This window comes from Camarhynchus parvulus, chromosome 20 (genome assembly GCF_901933205.1).
Source record: "Camarhynchus parvulus chromosome 20, STF_HiC, whole genome shotgun sequence".
In the NCBI taxonomy this organism is placed as follows: domain Eukaryota; kingdom Metazoa; phylum Chordata; class Aves; order Passeriformes; family Thraupidae; genus Camarhynchus; species Camarhynchus parvulus.
The window spans coordinates 7,556,501-7,576,985 of NC_044590.1; the positions used below are offsets into that span (position 1 = coordinate 7,556,501).

The 20,485-nt window shown below is 58.9% G+C and overlaps 1 protein-coding gene across 1 annotated transcript; it reads left to right on the forward strand.

Annotated features, from left to right (window-relative positions):
- The first annotated feature begins 6,378 nt into the window (after positions 1–6,378).
- TGM2 (transglutaminase 2) lies at positions 6,379–19,881 on the forward strand. The gene is made up of 13 exons (XM_030963528.1): positions 6,379–6,533; positions 8,935–9,114; positions 11,694–11,936; positions 13,031–13,149; positions 13,921–14,049; positions 14,488–14,668; positions 15,616–15,751; positions 15,868–15,971; positions 16,094–16,333; positions 16,482–16,754; positions 18,320–18,480; positions 18,686–18,822; positions 19,112–19,881. The coding sequence occupies exons 1-13, from the start codon at positions 6,524–6,526 to the stop codon at positions 19,266–19,268; spliced, it is 2,070 nt and encodes a 689-aa protein (XP_030819388.1). The 5' UTR covers positions 6,379–6,523; the 3' UTR covers positions 19,269–19,881.
- The last annotated feature ends 604 nt before the right edge of the window (positions 19,882–20,485 follow it).

Here is a 20,485-nt window from a genome sequence, read left to right on the forward strand (position 1 = left end):
GCTCCACTGAAATCCTGGTCACTGAGTCCATCCCACTCTTTTTGGTTTGAAAGTCATCCTAGAGAACCTGGGCAGATCTGCACAGCCTGTCCTGTGCAGCCTAGAGTTTGTTCCATTCTCCAATAATGCCACGTCCTGGGTGGCACCGAGGTCCCTGAGCCAGGACATTTCTACCTCTCCATGATATGTCCCTGCTCCCCATCCCCATGCCCTACAGCTGGGTGTGCCCATGTGGCCAGTGCAAGCCGTGCCCATCTGGATGGGACCCAGCTCACTGCCAGAGCCAAAAACCTTTTCTCCCTTCAGCACCATTCCAAGCCAAGCCTGACAGTTCCCTTGCTCAATTTTCCATTCTGTTAAGAGCTGATCTGCTGTATCCCCCCCATTACAGCTTTTAGGTTGGAGAAATAGCACTTTCCAGTGAAAAGGAGAGTAATTTTTCAAACCAGATGGAATTATGATTCTTCTGAATAAAGCAAACAATGACTTTCCTGTTGTTTTCTTTTTCCATAAGTAAAATAAAAAAGGGATATTTTGCAAATCCTGAGTTTAACTGATAACAAAAAGGGGAATTTCCGGCCTGTGACTGGAGGGTGAATCGTTTCCCTGGAAGGGTTCTGTACACTCAAGAGCTGTCAGCCCCCACAGCTGGATGGGCATATCCAGATCCCTCCTTCCCTCCTACCAAAACGTGTTTTGCAACATTCTGGCAAAAATTTTCTTATCTCTGCTGATCCTGCAGCACATGATTTATGACTCCCCAGTTTGACCAATTAAGCCATAACCTTTCCAGAAAGGCAAGTACAGGAGTTAATCAATGTCCCCTTTCCCTCGTGAAATGGCAAAATCATTTGTCAGGGCTGGCAGGGATCCAGCAGTGTGGGCTGGTCAGGGTCTGGCAGTGCCAGGGTGCAGAGCACCCTCCAACCTTGGAGGGAAAACTCCCACAATACCCCAGGAAATACTTTTTTTCCAAAGGAAAAAAGGTCGAAAATGTTGGATACAGCAGATGACAAAACCAGCTCAGAGAAGTGGAGGGCCCATCAGGGATCAGGCACAGATCCCAGCCCCAGGGAATGACCTTCTCTTCCCCATGGCAGTTCCTGGGTCAGCCATTCCCCTGTGCTTCCTGAGCCCCAGCAGAGCAGACACTGTGTGGGTTGGCACGGAGCAGGGAGCTCTGACCACAGACAGCCACAGCACTCTTCTTCCTCCTCCTCCTCCTCCTCACCACCAAATTCCCATCAAGCTCTGCCCTATAAACTGCAGGGGCTGCAGGGCTACTGGGTTCAATTGTGACAAGACAGAGCAAAGAGGAAGAACAGAAGAGGAAGAGCAAGAGGCACTGGCGTTGCCACACTCCCAGCCACTGCTGCAGTTGTGCCCTGTCCCAGTCAAGGAGGAAGTGTGGGAAATGGGTGACAAGGCAGAGATGCAGTGACAACCGCATGTGGGAAAATTCAGAGCCACCCACATGGGCCCTCCTGCAGTTCTGGTGCCAGCAGAGCCACCACAGGCCCATTCCTGTCCTGGCAGCCCCTGAACTGGGGTTCAGCCACAAACAGCCCTGGGAGTTCAGAAGCACAAGCTGGGGGCTTGGTCCATGCCACAGCGGGAACTGTCTTGCCTGGATTTGTCCTCCTGGGTGACAGCCAGGGCAGTGGGTCTGGTTTCAGCAGGTAAACACAGAGGCAGCTCTGGGTACAAGAAGGAGCTGAGCTGTGGGACAAGGACACCAGCTCAGTCCTGGCTTTGGGACGTGACTGCAAGCAGAGGTATCCCAGAGAAGCTTCATTATCTCCAAGTGCCTGCTGTGACAGAGCAAAAAGAGGTCTTGTCTGTCACTGAGCTGGGCTTGCTGGTGCTCTAGGGAGCTGCAGGATAGCCATAAGAAATGGAAAACCAGAGAAACCAGTGATACCAGAGGAAAACAGGAAGGGTGAGGGGTAACGCCAAAGGGTAGAGCTCCAAGGGCTGGACGTAACTCAATCTGATCTGAGCTGGCCAGGGAAAGGCCAACCCAGCTGCATTCCAAAATCCCAGCTGCGCTGCATCCCAAGGGATGGATGGAAAATGCCTTTGCCGGTGCTTGCTCAGGGCCCTGCAGACACCCACCCTGGGAAGATGATGACAGCACACAGGTCACCTGCATGGGGGGCACACACGGCTCATGGGTTTTCCCTAGGGGAACCACCCAGCTTCAGGCATTAAATCCGGATGTGTGAACTCACCCAGGAGCACAAACACTCCATGCACCATCTGGGGAGCACAGACCCTTCTTGTTTCCCCCTGCAGACCCGTTGGAGCCTGCAAGCTGTGAAGGTGGTGAGGGATTACCGGGGAGTGGTGCCCTGGGGGAACAGAGGCCCTGGGGAGGGAGGGCTGGGGGGGTTCCAAAAAACTGCTGGGAAATGACAGCCAGAGGCTGGAATTCAGTTTGCACCAGGTACGGCCAGATCACTTTGCAAAACATTGTGTTTGGCTCATGACTGTCCTGGCAGTGGGGATGAGCCCATCGTGCAGCACTGCAGCCCACTCTGGAGTGCTGGGGGACCCTGCCACAGAGGGACGGGCCTTGTGGCAATCCTGGGGCCACCAGCAAGGGAAGGTTTGGCACAGCTGGAGAATCCACCTCCCCTGCGTGCATTGCTACTGTCCAACACAGGACCCACCTCCCAGGGGCTTGCTTGGGACCTCGCCAGGGAAGCCCCCAGCTTTTCCACCCCACCGTGCTTGCAGACCCAAAAAACCCGGAGACTTTCGAATGGGTTTTTTTTCCTCTCATTTCTTGTAAATAAAAATACAGACTCCGCCTAAAAACAAAGACAGTTACATAATTAATTCCTCCTGAGCCCCCCCAGGAGCGGGAGGGGATGCCTTGCACCAGGACTCCCCAGAGAAGCCGGTTATCAGCTGCTGGCCGGTCCCTGCAGGCCATGCTGGTTCAGGCTCCGCATTTTTCGGGAGCAGCCTGTGGCTCAGCCCGTGCCGTGAGCGGGGAGCCAGAGCCCCGGGCTGCGTCCGGCAGCCCCGCACATCCCTCCCGCTGCCCTGGGGCCGCCGCCGCTCCACGGCCGCATCTGCCCTGCGGCTGCCGCACCGGAGCGCACCGCGCCTGCCGGGAGGGGCAGGTGGAAAAACTATCTGCTTTTCCTTAAAAAGCCACTTCTCCTCCCAAAGGAAAGGCTGCAGTGCTTGGGCTGGCACAGCTGCCCACAGCTGGGAACAAGCCCCGCTTTATGCCGGCTCTAACCCCACCGCCTCGGGAGCCCCGCGCTGCCCTGAGCCCGTCCTGCTCAGCCCTGGCCCAGCGCCAGAGAGCCCCAAAGCGAGCGTGATGCCACCACCAACCCCGTCCTCCCTCGCCCCAGCCTGTATGCCCTTACGGACCCTCGGCTGCTGCCGCTGCCCAGCCCCTTGGCTCTGCCCACCGCGCCTGGAGCAGCTGCAGCACTTTCACCCCAGCTTTGGAAAGTACTTTCCCGTGCTCACATCAGGGGTGTGAGAGGGGTGGTTGCTGCATCCTGCATGCCAGGATGCCCACACAGCCCCCAGAGCTCCCCGCTGGCCCTGCCATCATGGACATTTTGTCCTGAAGTCACATCCCTGCAGGGCCCCCCACAGACGGGACGATGCCGAGCACCCCACACAGGTGCTTCGGGGGGCTGCAGGAGCAGCGGCTGGGCTGGGGCTGAGTTTGGGGAATACCCGGGGCGGGAAGCAGAGAGGAGATGGGCAGAGCTCCTGAAGTCGGTTGACGACTTAACAGGGCGACTCAGAGCAGACACTGCCCCTTTTCAGGGCTTGTTTATCTGCCCGCACAAGGGACTGAGTCCGGATGTGCGGGCACTGGAGGGGCTGCGGCCGCCCCGGCACACACCCAGCAGAGCAAACAGCGGCTCTGTCTGTGCAGGACACACGGCAGGGACCGGCACTGCAGGGACCGGCGCGCTTTGAAGCAGCTCCAGGAGAGGGGCGGGGGCGAGGAGAGTTGCAATCCTGCACTGAACACCTTGAGCAAATGAGGAGTTATTCTGGGCTTCAGCAGTGCAAACACCCTCTTAATGCAACCCTGTCTTAGTAAGAAGAGTAAAAATAACAGTCCAGCAATGTGGCTGGACTACCATGGGCGGCATTTTCCAGTGCCTGGGCAGACAGATGCCTCCGCAGTACAAGGTGGGGAGTGAAGCGGGCACTAAAGCTGCAAACAAGGGAGGTTTCCTCTTGGTGAGGTGCTGGGACCAAGCCCAGAGCTCCCTGGATAGCCCCTGAGGGACAGCCCTGACTGGACAGAGCCACAGGGACAGCCCTGGAACACAGCCCCAGGGGACAGCCCTGGGACATAGCCCCAGGGGACACAGCCCCAGGAGACACAGCCCCAGGGGACAGCCAGGCACTTGTGTCCTGCCTCTTCTGCCCGAGCTGCCAGAGCAAGGACAGGCACTGTGAGGGGTTCCCACTCTGTGCTTGGCAGGAAACCAGACAGCAGATAATCCTATCCCTGCCCAGCACCAGACAGCCCAGCTTGCCCAGTCCCACACATCCCTACACACCTCGCATGGACAAACTGCTTGTGCTTCCAAGCCGAGTGAGAAATGGCTGCTTCCAATTCCTGCCCTGCCGGCGGTGCTCTGCTGGCTGTTTGTCACACATTAACTGAAGTGTGCACCTCCGCTGCAGAGTGCATCCAGAGTTCACTCTGGGGCAGGAGGAGGAGCAGGCTTGTGCAGGCAGAGCCGAACCCAGCAGCACCAGCCCTGACAGAATGGGCACTCACCAGCACCAGGGGCAGAGGTTCCTGTGCCCAGCCTTGGGAGCAAGGCCAGCTCGGGGCAGGTGACACCAGCTGTGAGCTCCCATGGCTACCAGCCCTCCCCAGGCGTCACAGTGACAGCAATTGCTGCGGCTCTGATGCTCAGAGAGAGGGGCAGCCCATGGGACCCTCGCCCCCACTGACCCCTCCCTGCATCCATGGGAACTCAGCCCAGTGCTGCCCACGAGGACCAAGGGGTCTGGGAAGAGGGAGAGGGTTTCACTTTCAGTCTCTTCTGAAATCTGAGCAAGGAGAGCAAGACCCAGCCAGGGGCACACTGACAGGGCAGCACTGTTCCTGCATGGACCTTCCTGGGGTGGGGTGGCACTGCTGGGGTGAGGAGGGCCCTGCTGGCACAGGCTGTGCACTTGGCAAAGGCCCCCACCATGACCTGCACGTCCCCAGCCCATACACATCCGTGGTGGAGTAGTACATGGATTGTTTCCATTAAAACCAGCTGTCCCAAGCTTTCTCTCAGCAAGGGTTTGCTGCTTCTGCTCCAATATCCCTCCCCACCTCCCTTAAAGAAGGTGATGGAGGATGGGACTCCCCCAGCCACAGGTGCATTGGGGACAGTGCTTCAGTAAAACCAGCCATGTGCCCCAGAGCAGGACACACCAGGAGCCCCCACACATGGGGCTCCTCCTGGACTCTGCCCTTGGCATGCTTGGACCTTACCAACTCTGTCAGTGCTAAAAGTCCCTTGGCAGAGCTGGGCAAGGAGTCCAACTCACTGCAGACCCTCCCGGTGCCGTGCCCTGGTGTGCCTGAGCAGAGCTCAGCTCAAGGCCCCTGACCAGGACCACCCCAAGTGGGGGGAGGGCAGAGCTTCCAAACCCCAAGAGCCCATGGAGGTGTGGGGTCCCAGCCCGCTGTCCCTGACAGGGGGTCTCTGGTGTGTTGGGTGACCCTTAGGACACACGGGGAGGGCTGGGACCTGCCCAGGTGGCACCACTGGCAAGCCCCTGAGGCAGGGACCCCCAGGCAGGAGAGGGATGGCCAGTCCATGGGACAGGGACTTCCAAGGAATGTGGTGGTCGCTGCTGTGTGCACACTTCCACGTCCCCGAGCCACCGGCGCTGATTCCAACACATCTGCTGTCCAGCAGCAAAGTTTTCACCACGTTTTCCCTTCAGACCCCATCTCTCAGGGATGCAGCGACGGGAAGGGGATGCGATTCCCGGCAAACGCATCCCACCAGGACTGGCCAGGATGGGGACGCTGCCAGAGGAGGGAAAGAACTTTATAAGGAGAAAAGAGTCTCGAGTCCGGGCACTTCGCTGAAAGCCGCGCAGCCCCTCTCCGCCCCCTTGTTCTCGCTCCTCTTGATCGGCAGCGGGGCCATTTCCAACCCGAGGGCTGTGGGGTCCCGGGAGACTCCGCCGCTGCCAACCCGGGGGCTCCGAAACCTGCTGCCTTTTTTTGGGTGGTTGCTTTCAATAGGTGGGACCTAAAGCCGCCCGTTTCCTGGAAACTTTGTTTTTCCTTTCTTCCCTCCGGCCGCCCGGCCGCGGGGAGAGGCGGGGGGTGCGCGGGGGGCGGGCGGGATAAATGGGGCGGGCGGTGGGGCCGGACAGCGGGTGGTGAGGGGCAGCTCCGCCGGCACCCGGAGCGCGACAAGGACCGACACCGGCACCGGCAGCACTGCCCGCGGCACCGGGACAGCACCGGGACAGGCACCGGCAGCACCGACCCGCACCGCCCGGCACCATGGCCGAAGGTAGGAGCGGCGCGAACCCCGCAGGTGCCGGGCTCGGTCCCGTCCCGGGAAGTCCCGAGCGGCCGCATCCCCGCCCCAGGCGGCGCTCGGTGCCCCCGCAACGCTCCGGGCTCGCTGGGGCTGCAGCCGGTCCCTGAGCAGCCCGAGGTGGGGACGGACGGACAGACTGAAGCGGGACGGCGATCAAAGCCCAGCAGGGTCCGTGCGGGGTCCGCGCAGTCTGTGCCCTTCCCTCCCTCCCGATTCTCCTCCGGCCCCGGCGTCGCTAGGAGCCTTAGGATGAAGTTTGGTGCTATTTAAAGCTTTCCCGGCAGAGCAGGGGGGACAGCTGGGCCGGGAGCGTGCGCCTGACAGGGTGAGGGGATTTCAGGAGGCTCAGGCAGGAAAAGGGCTTCTGGGCTTCGGCAATCCTGCACGCTTGGTTCTTCAGGGCAGAGACAGCCCCCAGCTCCCACACAGCTGCCCCTGAAGTCCCAGGAAACGGGTCTGTGTGATTCCCGCGGGCACACAGCCCTCTGGGTGAGACGGCATCACTCTGCTCTGCCGTGCCACAGTGCCTCAGGCTGCCCTGGCTCCCAGCTCTGCTGTAGCAATACCAACACAGGTCCCTCGGGTCAGACACTCGCTCAGACACATAGCTGAGCAGCTACAGAATCACAGAATTAACTAAGTTGGAAAAGACCTTTAAGAGCCTCAAGTCCAACCTATGACCTAACACCACCTTATCAACCAGACCCTGGCACTAAGTGCCACATCCAGTCTTTTTTTAAATACCTCCAGGGACAGAGGCTCCACCATGTCCCTGGGCAGCACATTCTAAAGCCCAATCACTCTGTGAAAAATTTTTTCCTAATGTCCAGCCTGAATTTCCCTTGGCACAGCTTGGCACTGTGTCCTCTTGTCCTGAACACACTGGGCAGCTCCTGCTCCTGAGTGCCCAGGGTGCTGCTACCCCTTGCAGCACCACAGCCCCCTTCCCACCCATCCCTTGGCACCCATTGGTTTGGTTAGAGGCACCTGTGCTTTGAGAAATCTGCTTTTTGCTAAATCTGCTGAGGATGAAAACCCCAGGGTGATTGGGACAAGGAGGAGCCCTGATCCTATTCTCTGAACACACTTATTGTTTATTTTATTGTCAGCAAGCTTAACCATGTTAACCAAGCTCCATGTCAGCCGTGAGATTCCACCTGTACAGTCCATGTTCCATAGCAGGGGGCTGTGCTGCTCACAGAGGGGGAGGCAGGGAGGGAAGGGGCTTGTGTGTGCTCTATCCCCACCTCACAGTTCCCATGGCCTGGCTGTGGGGACCTTGCCCTTGACTAGGGACCGTTCAAGCAGCTCTCACACTGTAGTGGGGACAGTGACAAGCCCACTGCCCTCCCCTGGCCCATACTGCAGAGTCCCCTTGCCCAGAGAGCCAGCAGCAGTGTTTTCTGGGGATAGTGAGCTCAGGGGCTGCTGTTTCCATTTGCCACTGTCCAGGGAGGGCTTGGTGACTACCAGAGCTGGCACTGGGAAGGGCATGGCCGAGGAGAGCCATGGCATGGGGCAGCGAGCCTCAGCTTGCCCACTGGTTGCCCACTGACCTGCCCAGTCCCTCAATTGCTCTGTGCTCTCTGCACAGAATGCTTTTGCTTATTCTGGTGATGAATACATCACTGCAGAGCAGTCAGGGGTCAATGGCCTCACGGGATGATGGATATCTCATCGCTCCGGCACAGTGCCCAGGGTGGCAGGGACGTGGCTGCTGGCGGCTGGCACACAGCCCTGCCTGGGCTGCCAGCAGAGCAGAGCAGCCTGCATATGGCTGGGGCATCAGACACCCTCTGTCACCAAATCTACACTTGCACTCCCCAGTTTGTCAGCACAGTAAAGCTGCTGGAGGCCTGGCTGGGGCACAGGAACATCCTGGGCATTCCTGGGCTCACTCAGCAGCACATGCTTGGGATGGGGCACACAGACAGCAGCCCCAGTGAAAGGCCCCCTGAGAGCAGAGCTGAGTGCTGGGCTTTGGCTGGTGCTGGGTGCTGTGAGACGCAGGCAGGGCACAGCTCTGGCAGCACAGTGGCAGCTCCATGGCACAACACAGCGTAGAGCTGGATCAGGAGGGCAAAAAGTCGCTGTGAGCTTGGCTGCCAAAGCTGTGCCCCTGTCACAGCACACAGCGGGAGCCCAGCCCTCAGAGCGCTCCTGGGAGGATGCTCAGGTCACAGCGCCCTCCTGGAGCGATGCTCTGCCCGGCACATCTGGGAGCACAGGGCACTGCGGGTGGGGGAGGCTCAGGGACCTCGCCAAGGTCCCAACCCGGGGCTCGGGATGGGCACAGCCAGCCCTCCTTGCCAAGCCTCGGGAGTGCCCGACGTGTCCCAGCTCAGAGCTGTACCTGCCCCTGCCTTCGCAGACCTGGTGCTGGAGACGTGGGACCTGCACTGCGACCGCAACGGGCGGGAGCACCGCACGGCGGACATGGGCTGCAAGCAGCTGGTGCTGCGGCGGGGACAGCCCTTCAGCATCACCCTGCGCTTCTCGGGACGCGCCTACGACGAGGGCGTGGACAAACTCTCCTTCAACGTCGAGACCGGTGAGTGCCGCCACACCTGCGTCGCCAGGGAGGGCTGGGTGGGTGTCACCACCTCTGCTCCTGCCCCCAAAGCTCAGCTGTGCTCCCACGGGGGCTGTGCCACGACACCTGCCCCATGTCACACAGTCCCTGCTCCTCACCTGGTGCTGGCCACAGCTTTTATATCACAAGAAAAAAAGGTAGAAATTCATCTCCTTAGTGAGAGAGGAAGTGATAAATAAAGCAAAAAGCCACCAGCATCATCACCTCCTCCCCGTCCTCCTCCTCCTAGGGCTGAGCCAGACTAAGATCACGACAGGGCTGCCAGCTCACCAGCAAGTACCTTGGCTGAGGCCAGAATCCTGCCCAACCCTCCTGCCCCTCTCAGAAACATCAGCACAGTGAATCTTTTCATCCAGAGGTATCGCAGCATTTCTGCTGATGGGATTTACACCCAGCCCTGCTGTGCTCTCAGACATCCCAGAGCGGGGTTTGCTCAGGAAACACAAACACTGGAGAAGGGAAATGTTCCCACGGAGCACCCCCAGCGCAGCCCCCCGGGCCGGGACTGGGCTGGGCTGGGCTCTCACAGCCAGGGCTGGGTGCAGCCGCCGGGCAGGGGCTCAGCCCCGCCAGCTCAGAGCAAAGCGAGAGGAAACTATTCCTCAGGCAGGAGCTATTTTGGGGCTGAAGCACCATGCTGAGTCAACCCGGCCAGAATTCAAAGTAAAACTGCACCCAAGTTTCCTTGCAGAGTAAAACTCTCCTATTTCCATCCCAAAAGCTCTGGTGACAAAACAAAACCCAGCACCTCCCAGCTTCGCCCTACACCTCGGTGCCCCAGCAGCCCCAAGGCCATGCTACAGCCGGGCAGTCCCGGGCTGGCTTTGCAGGGGAAGAAGCCACGGGCACAGCCCAGAGGAGCCTCCCGGGCCAGGCACAGGCTGGCAGAGGCTCCTCTGGGCTGGATCCCAGCCCCAGAGCTGCAGAAAGAGGGCAAAGGTGCTGTGGTGCTCGCAGAGGCACGTGGCAGTGCCACCCCAGCAGCCCCAGCACATTCCAAACTGGGGCCGGACCTGTCAAGGCAGGCACTGCCAGAGCTGTCCCTCGGTTTGGGACAGCAAAGCCACCGAGGTCACGTCCTGCCTTTCATAAGAAAGAGGGTAGGAAAAATAGAGTGAAATTAGAGCTGTATTTTTGCAGTAGCCGTGCTGGCAGAGCCCCGTTCAGGTGCTGGAGTCCAGGGAGATGATGTGGGCTGTGGAGGCAGCAGGAGGAGGAGGAGGAGGCAGGCTCCTGTGTCTGCCCAGCTCACGGCAGCGCTGGCTCTTGCCCAAAGGACGCCGTGAACTCAGCCCAGCCTCCCCGGGAGGAGAAACTGTGTCACCACCGTGAGTTCACGAGTATTTTTGGTGACCGGCCTGTGGGCGAGGCCTGGCAGGGGCCCAGCCGGGGCTGTGCTCCGGGGAGGAGAGGGAACAGCGGTGGCACCGCTGCCTCGGCTGCCGGCCAGGCTGTGCGGGACCGGGCGGTGCGAGGCCGGGCGGTGCGGGGCCGGGCGGTGCGGGGCCGGGCTGGGCGGCACCGCTCCGATAGCGGCTCTGGAGCTGGCTCGGTGCAGGTGGCTTGGCCGTGGCTGCAGCTCGGAGGGGCCGGCAGGGATCACACTGTCCCAGGCTCGGCGCTTTGGCCACTGAGGTCATCCCTAACGCCGGGATGTTTGCAGCAACGCCTGAGGCTGCTCACACCTACCGGGCTCCGGGGCTCACGGCCGGGCTCTGCTCATCCCCGTGCGTGGCTGCAGGGGCTCAGCAGCGCTGCTGGCAGGAGACAGGAGCGGCTGCATCTGAGAACAGACCCCTGGCACCAGGGCAAGCACCCCTGTGCTCTGCTGGCCCCCACAGGGCGAGTCTGTCCCTTCCCAAACAGTGAGACACACGCCTGAGCTCCCCGCAGCTGGGCTACCCTGTGCCCTCAGTACCTGATAAACTACATGGGAATGTTCCAGACTGGGACAGCCGAGATCCAGGCAGCTGCCACAGGGCAGGGGGCTTGGAGCAGGTGCCCTTGGTGCAGCCTCCATGGCATGGGGCTGTTGTGTTGTGAGGTCTCCAGGAAGAGGTGAGAGATGAGAATCTGACTTTAGGCTCTCAGAAGGCTGATATATTATTATATATTATTATATATTATTATATCATAATCTGATATATCATATCATATATTGTATCATATATATCATATATATCATATCAAAAGAAATTATATACTAAAACTATACTAAAGAAAGAGAAAGGATATAGACAAAAGGCTGGAAAAGAATGAATAATAAAAACCCGTGATTGACCAGAGTCCCGACACAGCTGGACTGGGATTGGTCATTAACTAAAAACAATTCACATGGAATCAATCAAAGATGCACCTGTAGGTAAGCAACCTCCAGACTACATTCGAAGCAACCAGCTAATTATTGCTGACATTTCTTTTCTGAGGCTTCTCAGGAGAAAAATCCGAGTGAAGGGATTTTTCAGAAAATATCATGGTGACACGGGGCTCCAGGGGCTCTGGAGCACTGGGAGGACTGACCTGCTCCTTCCTGACAGGGCCCTGTCCCAGTGAGACATCAGGAACCCAGTCGCACTTTGCCATGAGTGACTGCCCCGAGGAGTCGTGCTGGAGTGCCGTGGTGCAGCAGCAGGACGGGGAGTCCCTCTCTGTGTCCCTCTGCTCCCCACCCGACGCCCGCATCGGCCGCTACAGACTGACCCTGGAGACCTGCACTGACTACCAGGGCTCCAGCTACCAGATCGGGGACTTCATCCTGCTCTTCAACCCCTGGCACCCAGGTGAGGCTTTCAGCTCTCTGAGTCCCGGGGTTCCAGGGCTCAGGCAAGCACAAGATGCTCCCCAGGCTTCCCCCCGGCACAGGTCTCATCCCAGTGCAGATCCAGGTGTCCCAAGCCCTGGTCTGAAGGCAGGTTTAAGCAGAAAGCCTCACTTTGCTTCAGTCTCCACACAATCCCTGCAGTGGGTCGGGGCCAGGAGCACCATCCCCACCCTACAACACCCAGAGCCCCTTTGCCACCACCCCAAACACCCAATGGCCTGTCCAGGCTGCCCCCAGCATGGTGGGAGTTCACCACTGTGCTGCTGGTGTGAAGCCCTGGGCAGTCCCTGGCACCAGCTCCTGGCCAGGCAGGGCACAGGGGAAAACCCTCTAAATGTCCCTAATTGCCCCCAGTTGTCCCTAATTGCCCCCACCAGGCCCATTCTCACCCAGCCTCACCCAGGCACCCAGCTGTGGACTCAGTGACATGGATATCAGTGGCCTGGTGAAATTTGGGCAGCCGGACCCAGAGGAGAGGTTCGATTCAGTGCTGTAAGGTTCAACAGCCCTGGGATTTTCCTCTCTCCACGTCCTTCCCCTGCCTTTGGACTGGCTGATTTCCTGGATCTCAAGTGTCCCACGCTGGATCTGCAGAGATAAGGGGCCATAGGAAGCTCTGCTCAGCCAGGGCTGTGCTGAGCACTGAGGGTGGACATGTGGGGTTTCCTTCTGCAAACATTTCCAGTCAATGTTGATTTCCACAGCAGTAGCTGCTGTGAGAGAAATGGCTTTGGCTGTGCTGAGCCAGCACTCCCACTCCCACTGCTCACTGCACCCCCAGGGAGGTCTCCCCTGCTGAGAAGATCCATCTCCATTAAATAAAAGGGAGGAAAGACAGAGACATGAGAAAGAATGGAGAGCAAACCACAGACCCGCTGAAGTTTTCCCATCACTTTAAATCAACCTGGGCTGAAATTTCCCAGCAGCTGTTTGAGGCATGAGCAGTTCCAGCCCCATGTGCCTCATTTCCCACTGGATCCATCCACAGGGAGGGGGTCAGGCAGCTGGTTGTGCAGGGCAGGGCCCTGTCCCCATCTCTCGCTGTCCCCACAGAGGACACGGTTTTCATGCGTGACGAGAACGAGCGCCGTGAGTACGTCCTGTCCCAGGACGGGCTGATCTTCCAGGGCACCTGTGATTACATCTACTCCATCCCCTGGAACTTCGGCCAGGTGAGCAGGCCAGGCCCCCTGGGACCCTTGGGACCTCTGGCCATGCAGCTCTGGTGCTGCAGGACACAGGGACCGGTGCCACGTGTGTGCCCCTCACCAACATGCGCCCCAAATGCTGTCAGCACCTTGGAGTCCAGCCATGGGTCAAAGAACCCGGAATCTCATTTCCAAGAGGGAATGTGCTGACTTCAAAGCGTGGCAAGGCAAGGGGAGTGTTTCCCCCTGGCTCCTGGGGGCCCCACAGCCATGTGTCCCTAATCTGGGCGGCCCTGCTGTGCTGGGAGCTGGTGCCTGATAATGAATTCCTGGGCACTGTGCCAGGGGTGCCGATAAGGCAGTGCTCACACCCTGAGCTGCACCCCCAGGGCACAGGGCTCGCTCAGCCACCCTCCCTGAGCAAAGGGCTGGGGGCCCGCAGCAGTGGGGGTGCCCATGGCCTCCACAGGATCCACGCCTCAATTCATGGAAGGGCTGTGACTCAGCCCTGATGGGAAATAGATTTTCCAGGAAGTCAGGTCCCTGCCCTGACCCCTGTGCAGTCACAGGAAACCAGATCCAGCCCCAGGACGTAGGCAGGAGATCACCCACAGGCTTCTCAGGCTGAGTGGGGACAGTGGGCACATCACTCAGTGGGTGCTGGCTGGGGAGGGGACCCTGAGGAGGTGTGACCCCTGTACCCAGCAGTTCTGCTGGCAGGCCAGAGAGGGAGGACAGAGGTGGCAGAGCCTGTGTGGGGACCTCACACAACCTTTTCTCCCTGCTCTCCACCAGTTTGAGGATGAAGTCTTGGCCATCTGCCTCAAGATGCTGGACATAAACCCCAAACACCTGAGGGACCAGAACCGGGACTGCTCCCGCCGCAATGACCCCGTGTACATTGGCAGGGTGGTGAGCGCCATGGTGAGTCTGGGGTGCACCCTGTCCCCAGCCCCCCTCATTGCCTGGGCTGCAAACACCCCCCAGCTACAGCTGTGGCAGACAGCATTTGCCACACCCCCCCAGTTTCACGCCATTTTCCTTCTCTGGGATTTTTCCTCTCTCTTTTACATCCTTTCCCTGTTCCTACTCCTATAGTGTAAGAGCTTTTTTAGAGGAAACAAAAAGCAGGAGTGGGCACAGATCCTTTCAGGGGTAATCACTCCCAAATTCCCAGGCAGGAGGATGTGTTTCTAAAATTCATCCTGGATTAGCACCATGTCCACCTGCATCCCAGTGAGCTCTTGCATGGATACAGGATATTAATGTGGGTGCCAGTGCATGTGAACGGGGCAAAGGCTTTTCCCCTCCCTCCCCAGGCTGTTCCTGCCCCTCCATCCTTCCCCTTTTCTCTGGCCACAGGTGAACTGCAATGACGAGGACCGGGGGGTGCTGTTTGGGCGGTGGGACGATCGCTACGAGGATGGGATGAGCCCCATGGCCTGGATTGGGAGCGTGGACATTCTCAAGAGGTGGAAGAATTTTGGGTGCCAGCCAGTCAAGTATGGCCAGTGCTGGGTCTTTGCTGCTGTGGCTTGCACTGGTGAGAGCAGATTCCTCTGGTGTCTCCTTCTCCACAGGACAGGGTCACCCATCTCCCCCCATCTCCCACCCCGGCCCCTGCCCCTCATCCACTCCTGGTGCTGCATCCAGAGGGAAGAGCTGCAATCAGCCTGCAACGATTCCTTTGCAATTAGATATTACTCTAGTTTGTCAGGAAATAGAGGGAAAAATTGTACAAAAGGGCTCTGGTTTTTCAATCAGCACTGCCTCCCAGGCCAGGCAGCGAGGGAGGAACTGAGGCAGGCCAGGGTGAGGGAAGTGGCTTTAAGGCCAAGTTTGCAATAAAGTCATGAATCCACTAAGATCAAAATAATGTCATGGCCACCAGGGCAATCCGACTGGGGAAAAACAAGAGAAAAATTCCAGACTTGCTGCTGCTGGGAAACACTCACATATGCTCGTGCAGCTTTGCCCCAAGAAAAACGCTGCCTGTGAGAGCACTGATGTGTCACAGACAGAAAAGACCCTTTTTAGAGAAGAGAAATAGCAAAAAACTAAAGTGGGTTTTCAGTGACTCGCAGAGGTTTATAGCCTTCCTTTGAAGCACTGTAACTGCCTCCCTGCTCCCTGGGGAGCTCCCTGTGCAGTGAAAGACAGCTGGGAGATGAAATCTGGGGTTCAGCACGACTGCCCACACTCTGCCTCCAAAGCTCTCACAGACGCTTTTTGTGCCTTTTTTTGCTGCAATATCAAACCTGTCAGGCTGTCAGAGGAGGTGCCACCCAGCCAGCTTGTCTGTGCACCGTGGCTGAGGGAACTGGCTTCTCCTGGGGAGCAGTCCCCAGGCAGCCCTTTCACAGGCAAAGGGAAGGGCAGGAGTTGTTCAAACCTGAGGCTCCACGGGACCTGAGCTGTGCAAACCTGGGGCTCTGTGGGATGGGAGTGGAGCAAACCTGGCCCTGTCTCACCCTGCCCTGCTCCCCACAGTCATGAGGTGCCTGGGGATCCCCAGCCGGGTGGTGACCAACTACAACTCAGCCCATGACACCAACGCCAACCTGACCATCGACCGCTACATCAACGAGCGGGGCCAGCAGGAGAGGCAATCCTGGGACAAGATCTGGTGAGCAGCACAGCAGGACCTCAGCCTGCCCACCCCTGGGCTACTTCTGCCCCATCCCCAGAGCCTGGCCAGTGCTGGGGGAGGCTGAGACTCCTACACACTGGTTTCCCTCTCAGGAACTTCCACTGCTGGGTGGAGTCGTGGATGACCCGTCCAGACCTGGGAGCTGTCTATGACGGGTGGCAGGTGCTGGACCCGACCCCTCAGGAGAAGAGTGAAGGTACAACGTGCTCCACACAGAAGCTCCATCCTCCTCACACCCTGGCACTGCTGGGTCACCCCACCACAGCCACCCCTTGTGGCTGAGCCCTGGAGTGGTGACAGTGGCTCTGCTCCGTGCAGGAGTTTACTGCTGCGGGCCAGCCCCTGTCAAAGCCATCAAAGAGGGTGACATGCTGCTCAAGTACGACATCCCCTTCATCTTCGCCGAGGTGAACGCCGACGTGGTGTACTGGGTGGTGCAGGGTGACGGGATGCAGAAGCAGAGCATCCGTTCCTCAGACGTGGGGAAGTTCATCAGCACCAAGAGCATAGGCAGGGACAGCCGGGAGGACATCACCCACAACTACAAATACCCAGAGGGTATGGGGGATTGCAGGGGCAGACTCCAGGGAGGGATGTTGCTGCTGGGAAACAGCTGCAGCAGGAGGGCTGCAGGGCTCAGGGCAGAGCAGCCCAGGCCAGGCCCTCCCTGCACTCCAGGGAATCACAGGGATTTTGTGACCTGCAGGGTCTGAGGAGGAGCGGGCAGTGTTTGAGAAGGCAGAGCATCAGAAGAAGTCCATTGGGGAGGAGGATGAGGGGCTGCACCTCAGGATCAAGGTGTCAGAGGGTGCCAACAAGGGCAGCGACTTCGATGTCTTTGCTGTGGTCAACAACAACACGGACGAGGAGCGTGTCTGCAGGGTGACACTGTGTGCCCGTGCCACCAGCCACAACGGCACCCTCGGGCCCCAGTGCGGCCTCACTGACCCGGTGGACATCGACATTGAGCCCAGGGCAGGTAAGGGACCCACTGATGGTGAAGGAGATGCTTCACCAGGGCTGGGGTCAGCTCAGCCTGTGTTCTGCTGCTCAGTAGGCAGTGCCACTTTGGGGCATCCTCCTTAGCTAACTACCACTGTGGATTTTTAATCTTTGTGAGAGATTGAGGAAATTGCTCAGGCAGAGGCTGGAAAAGCATTTGGAGCTGGACAAGCCACTGCTGCTGTAGCTGTTTTGCCAAGGGAGCAGGCTGGGCACACCCAGCTGCCATCCCAGGCACTCTGTGGCACTTGTCTGCATCCCTCCTGCTTTCCCTCAGACTTTGGGCTAGGCTGGGCTCTCTGGTGGGATCTTCCCACACCAGAGAGAGTGGAGCTGGCCCTGCTGAGCCCTGAGTGCGTGGTCCCAGGCTGGAGGAAGTGAGCAGCACTGGGTTTCCTGGCCAGCAGCGCTGAAGCTCTCGGTGTCTCCGTGGGTGGGCCTTGGGCTGCAGAGCTGTCCTGGCACGGCCCCCGACCCTCCCTCGCCCTTGTCACACACATGAACATCACCATCTGGTCCTTAAACACGAGTTTGGGCTTACGTGAGTTTGCAGAGACCCTTCAGGGCTTGGAAAGGCCACACATCTGCTGTCCTGGAACAGGGAAATGTTTACCCCACGCCGAGCCCTGCTCCTCACCAGCCCTCTTGCAAACGCAGCGCTCGGCGCTCTGCCAGGTGTTGAGCTGCTTTACAGGAATGAGGAATGTGCTGGCCCTTGCCACCATGGAGGGGAGAGGGATGTGCCTCTGCTCATGCTGGCAGAAGCACCAGCTGGTACTTGGAGCCTTTTGCAGGGCTGGATGGGGAGTGGGGACGTGTGCTGTGGCCTTTGGGGCACTTAACATTCCTGTGCAAAAGTTAACCCAACACCATTCCTTCTGAAACATTAATTATGAGCTCCTGAAACTTCTACCCTCAGCTCCTGCCTCAGAATACAGACCCCAGGACTTCCCAGGCTGCATTCTTTAGGGCACCCCAGCACTTTGTGCCAGTATAGGAAGCCAGGCTTGTTCCTCTCCCCACAGTCTCAGCTGACGTACGGCACTTCAGATCTTGCCTCATGAATGTCAGGATCCCTTTCTCATGGTCACAGCCACTCTGGGCTCCTTGTTCCAGGCAGTTCTGCAGCTGGTTGCTTTCAGCCTCCTTCCATGTCCTTCCCCTGGACCGCCCCATCCCTGAAGGACTTTCAGATGAACAAGGCTGAGGGCTGAGTGAGGGCAGCTGCCAGGGACCAGGCTGCCTCCCATTGCCACACTGGCTGCCAAGGGCTGGCACTCTGGACCCCTGGTGCAGGCATCACCCTGGAGCCTTGCCCTAGGACAAGGCTCCTTCCCATCCCCACACCCTGAACATCCCTTCTGGCACTCAGCACTGGAACCCCAGCCCTGCAGGAACCCCAGCCCCCCCATCCTTGCAAAGCACCTGGAGAAGCTCCTGGGGAGCCCAAACCATGCCAGCAGCAGCTGGGTGCCAGCGCAGGACTGTGGGTTCTGGGCTGGAGATGCCATGGGTGCTGACCCATCTCTGCTGCCCTTCCAGAGAAGAGGGTGCCCCTGCGCATCCTGTACGAAGAGTACAGGGACAAACTGACCCAGGACAACCTCATCAAGGTGGTGGCTCTCCTGAATGATCACCAGACTGGCGACATCCTTGTGGCTGTCAGGGACATTTATGTTGAGAATCCACCGATCAAGATCAGGGTAAGGATCCAAAGTCCCATCCCAGGCAGGTTTGAGGGGAGTGAGTTGCTGTGAACCCTGGGGGCTACCCCAGGGCTTGGGCAGCAGGTCCTGCTTCACTGAGCAGGGCTGCATCCCCTGGGACCTGCATCCCTAAGGTCCTGCCTCAGCCCCGGGGCAAGGGGAGCACCAGGGGTGCTTGGGGTCCAACCTCTCCTACTTGCAGATTTTAGGGGAGCCAATGCAGAATCGGAAGCTGGTGGCCGAGATCAGCCTGGTGAACCCTCTCACCGTGCCCCTGAACGGCTGTGTGTTCGTGGTGGAGGGCACCGGCCTCACCCAGGGGCAGCTGGTCAAGGAGCTGTAAGAGCTTTTCCCCCTTCACCTGGCTGGGATGTTGGGAGTGGTGTGGGGGTGGATTTCTGTGTGTGGAGCTCCCAGGGAGGGCAGCCATGGGGCACAGCAGGAGCCAGGGCTCTGCTGGCCCCTGTGGACTCAGAGTATCCCGACCCTACACCTCGCTGGGGAAGAGGTTCGGCCTCCCTGCAGAGGTCTTTGCTTGCCAAAGGCCCAGCACTGTCCTGCGGGCCCTGGGAGGGTGACAAGGGGCTCTGAGGGTGACAGGCCACAGTGACTCCCTGCCCTCCCACAGTGAGGAGCCGGTGGAGCCGCAGGCAGAGGCCAAATTCCGAATGGATCTGATGCCGCGGCTGTCGGGGCTGCAGAAGCTGATGGTGGACTTTGAGAGCGACCAGCTGACGGGGGTCAAGGGCTACCGCAACGTCATCATCGCACCCCAGCCCCTGTGAGCTGCTGCCCTGGCCCCCCAGCTGCAGGAACCCTGCCTCGCTGGCCCCCACCTGCTTCAGCCCCAGATGTCCCAGGAGGGCGACTGCCAGAGCCCAGCCTGACCCCGACACGTGGCACCGATGCCACCCACGCTCCTCCTGGGAGCACAGGCAGGATAAAAGGGCTGGGGAGGTCTGGGGGCTGCCGTGGCAGTCACTCACTTCACTGCTGTTCTCAGTCTGTGGGGTGGGAACGTCCCTGTGCTGTCTGTGCCCCAGCACTGGGCACACCAGGACCCCCTGTGCCAGCCCCTCCTCTGTGCAGTGCTGGCAGCCCCAGCCCACAGAGCCATTTCCATAGAGGCAGCAGCAGAACGACCCCTCCAGCCCCTGCCATCATCATCCTCTGACTGCAGCTCCATAGAGAGAGATTTTATACTGTGAGCACAAAGCTGTTTATGCACCATATACCTATAAAACAAATCTATAAATACTTACTGCAAAATAACCTGCTTGGGTACAGCCGGGCATTGGCTTTGATAACCATCCTGCCACTGCAGACACTGCAGGGAGGGATGGGACATTACCTTGATATAAATCAACTATGGAAACACTGAATAAAAACTTTATTTTTCACTTTAAAAGCCAGACCTGGCTCTTCTTGCCCTTCCTCTCCCCACAGCAGGACCTAGCAACTCCTTGCCCACCATCCCTGTGGGTGGGGGGTGAGTTCTCCCAGCCCAGCACTGAGGTGGGGGGGGTCATTGCCATGGCTGGCACTGCAGCCACAATGGCCTCATATTGGCCGCCCCTTCTGCCCCAAATCAGCTTGGTCTGGTGTTCTCAGGGTGCTCTACACAGCCCCCAAGACATCTTCCCAGGAAATTTCTCCTCTCTCAGGCATGGCTCCATACTGTGCTCAGGGAACTGGAGAGAGAACACTACAAGTAGTCAAACCAACAGGTCTTGCACACTGAGCCAGGCTCTGGGCAGGGCTGTCCACCCAGGCTGGGGCAGGTGAAGGGCAGCTGGATCCTGCACAGGGATTTGGGAGGAGAGTGGGGATTTGTCTCACACCTGGAACCAGGGTCAAGGCTCTGCTGAAGACAAACACTTTCCAGGCCAGAACGGCCCACCCACGTGCTCCCCACAAACAGGGTGGGAGCCTCCCTGCTCCTATAAACAAACACCATGGAAACCATCACAGAGCCGGTGGTGTCTGACTGAGGGTCCCACAG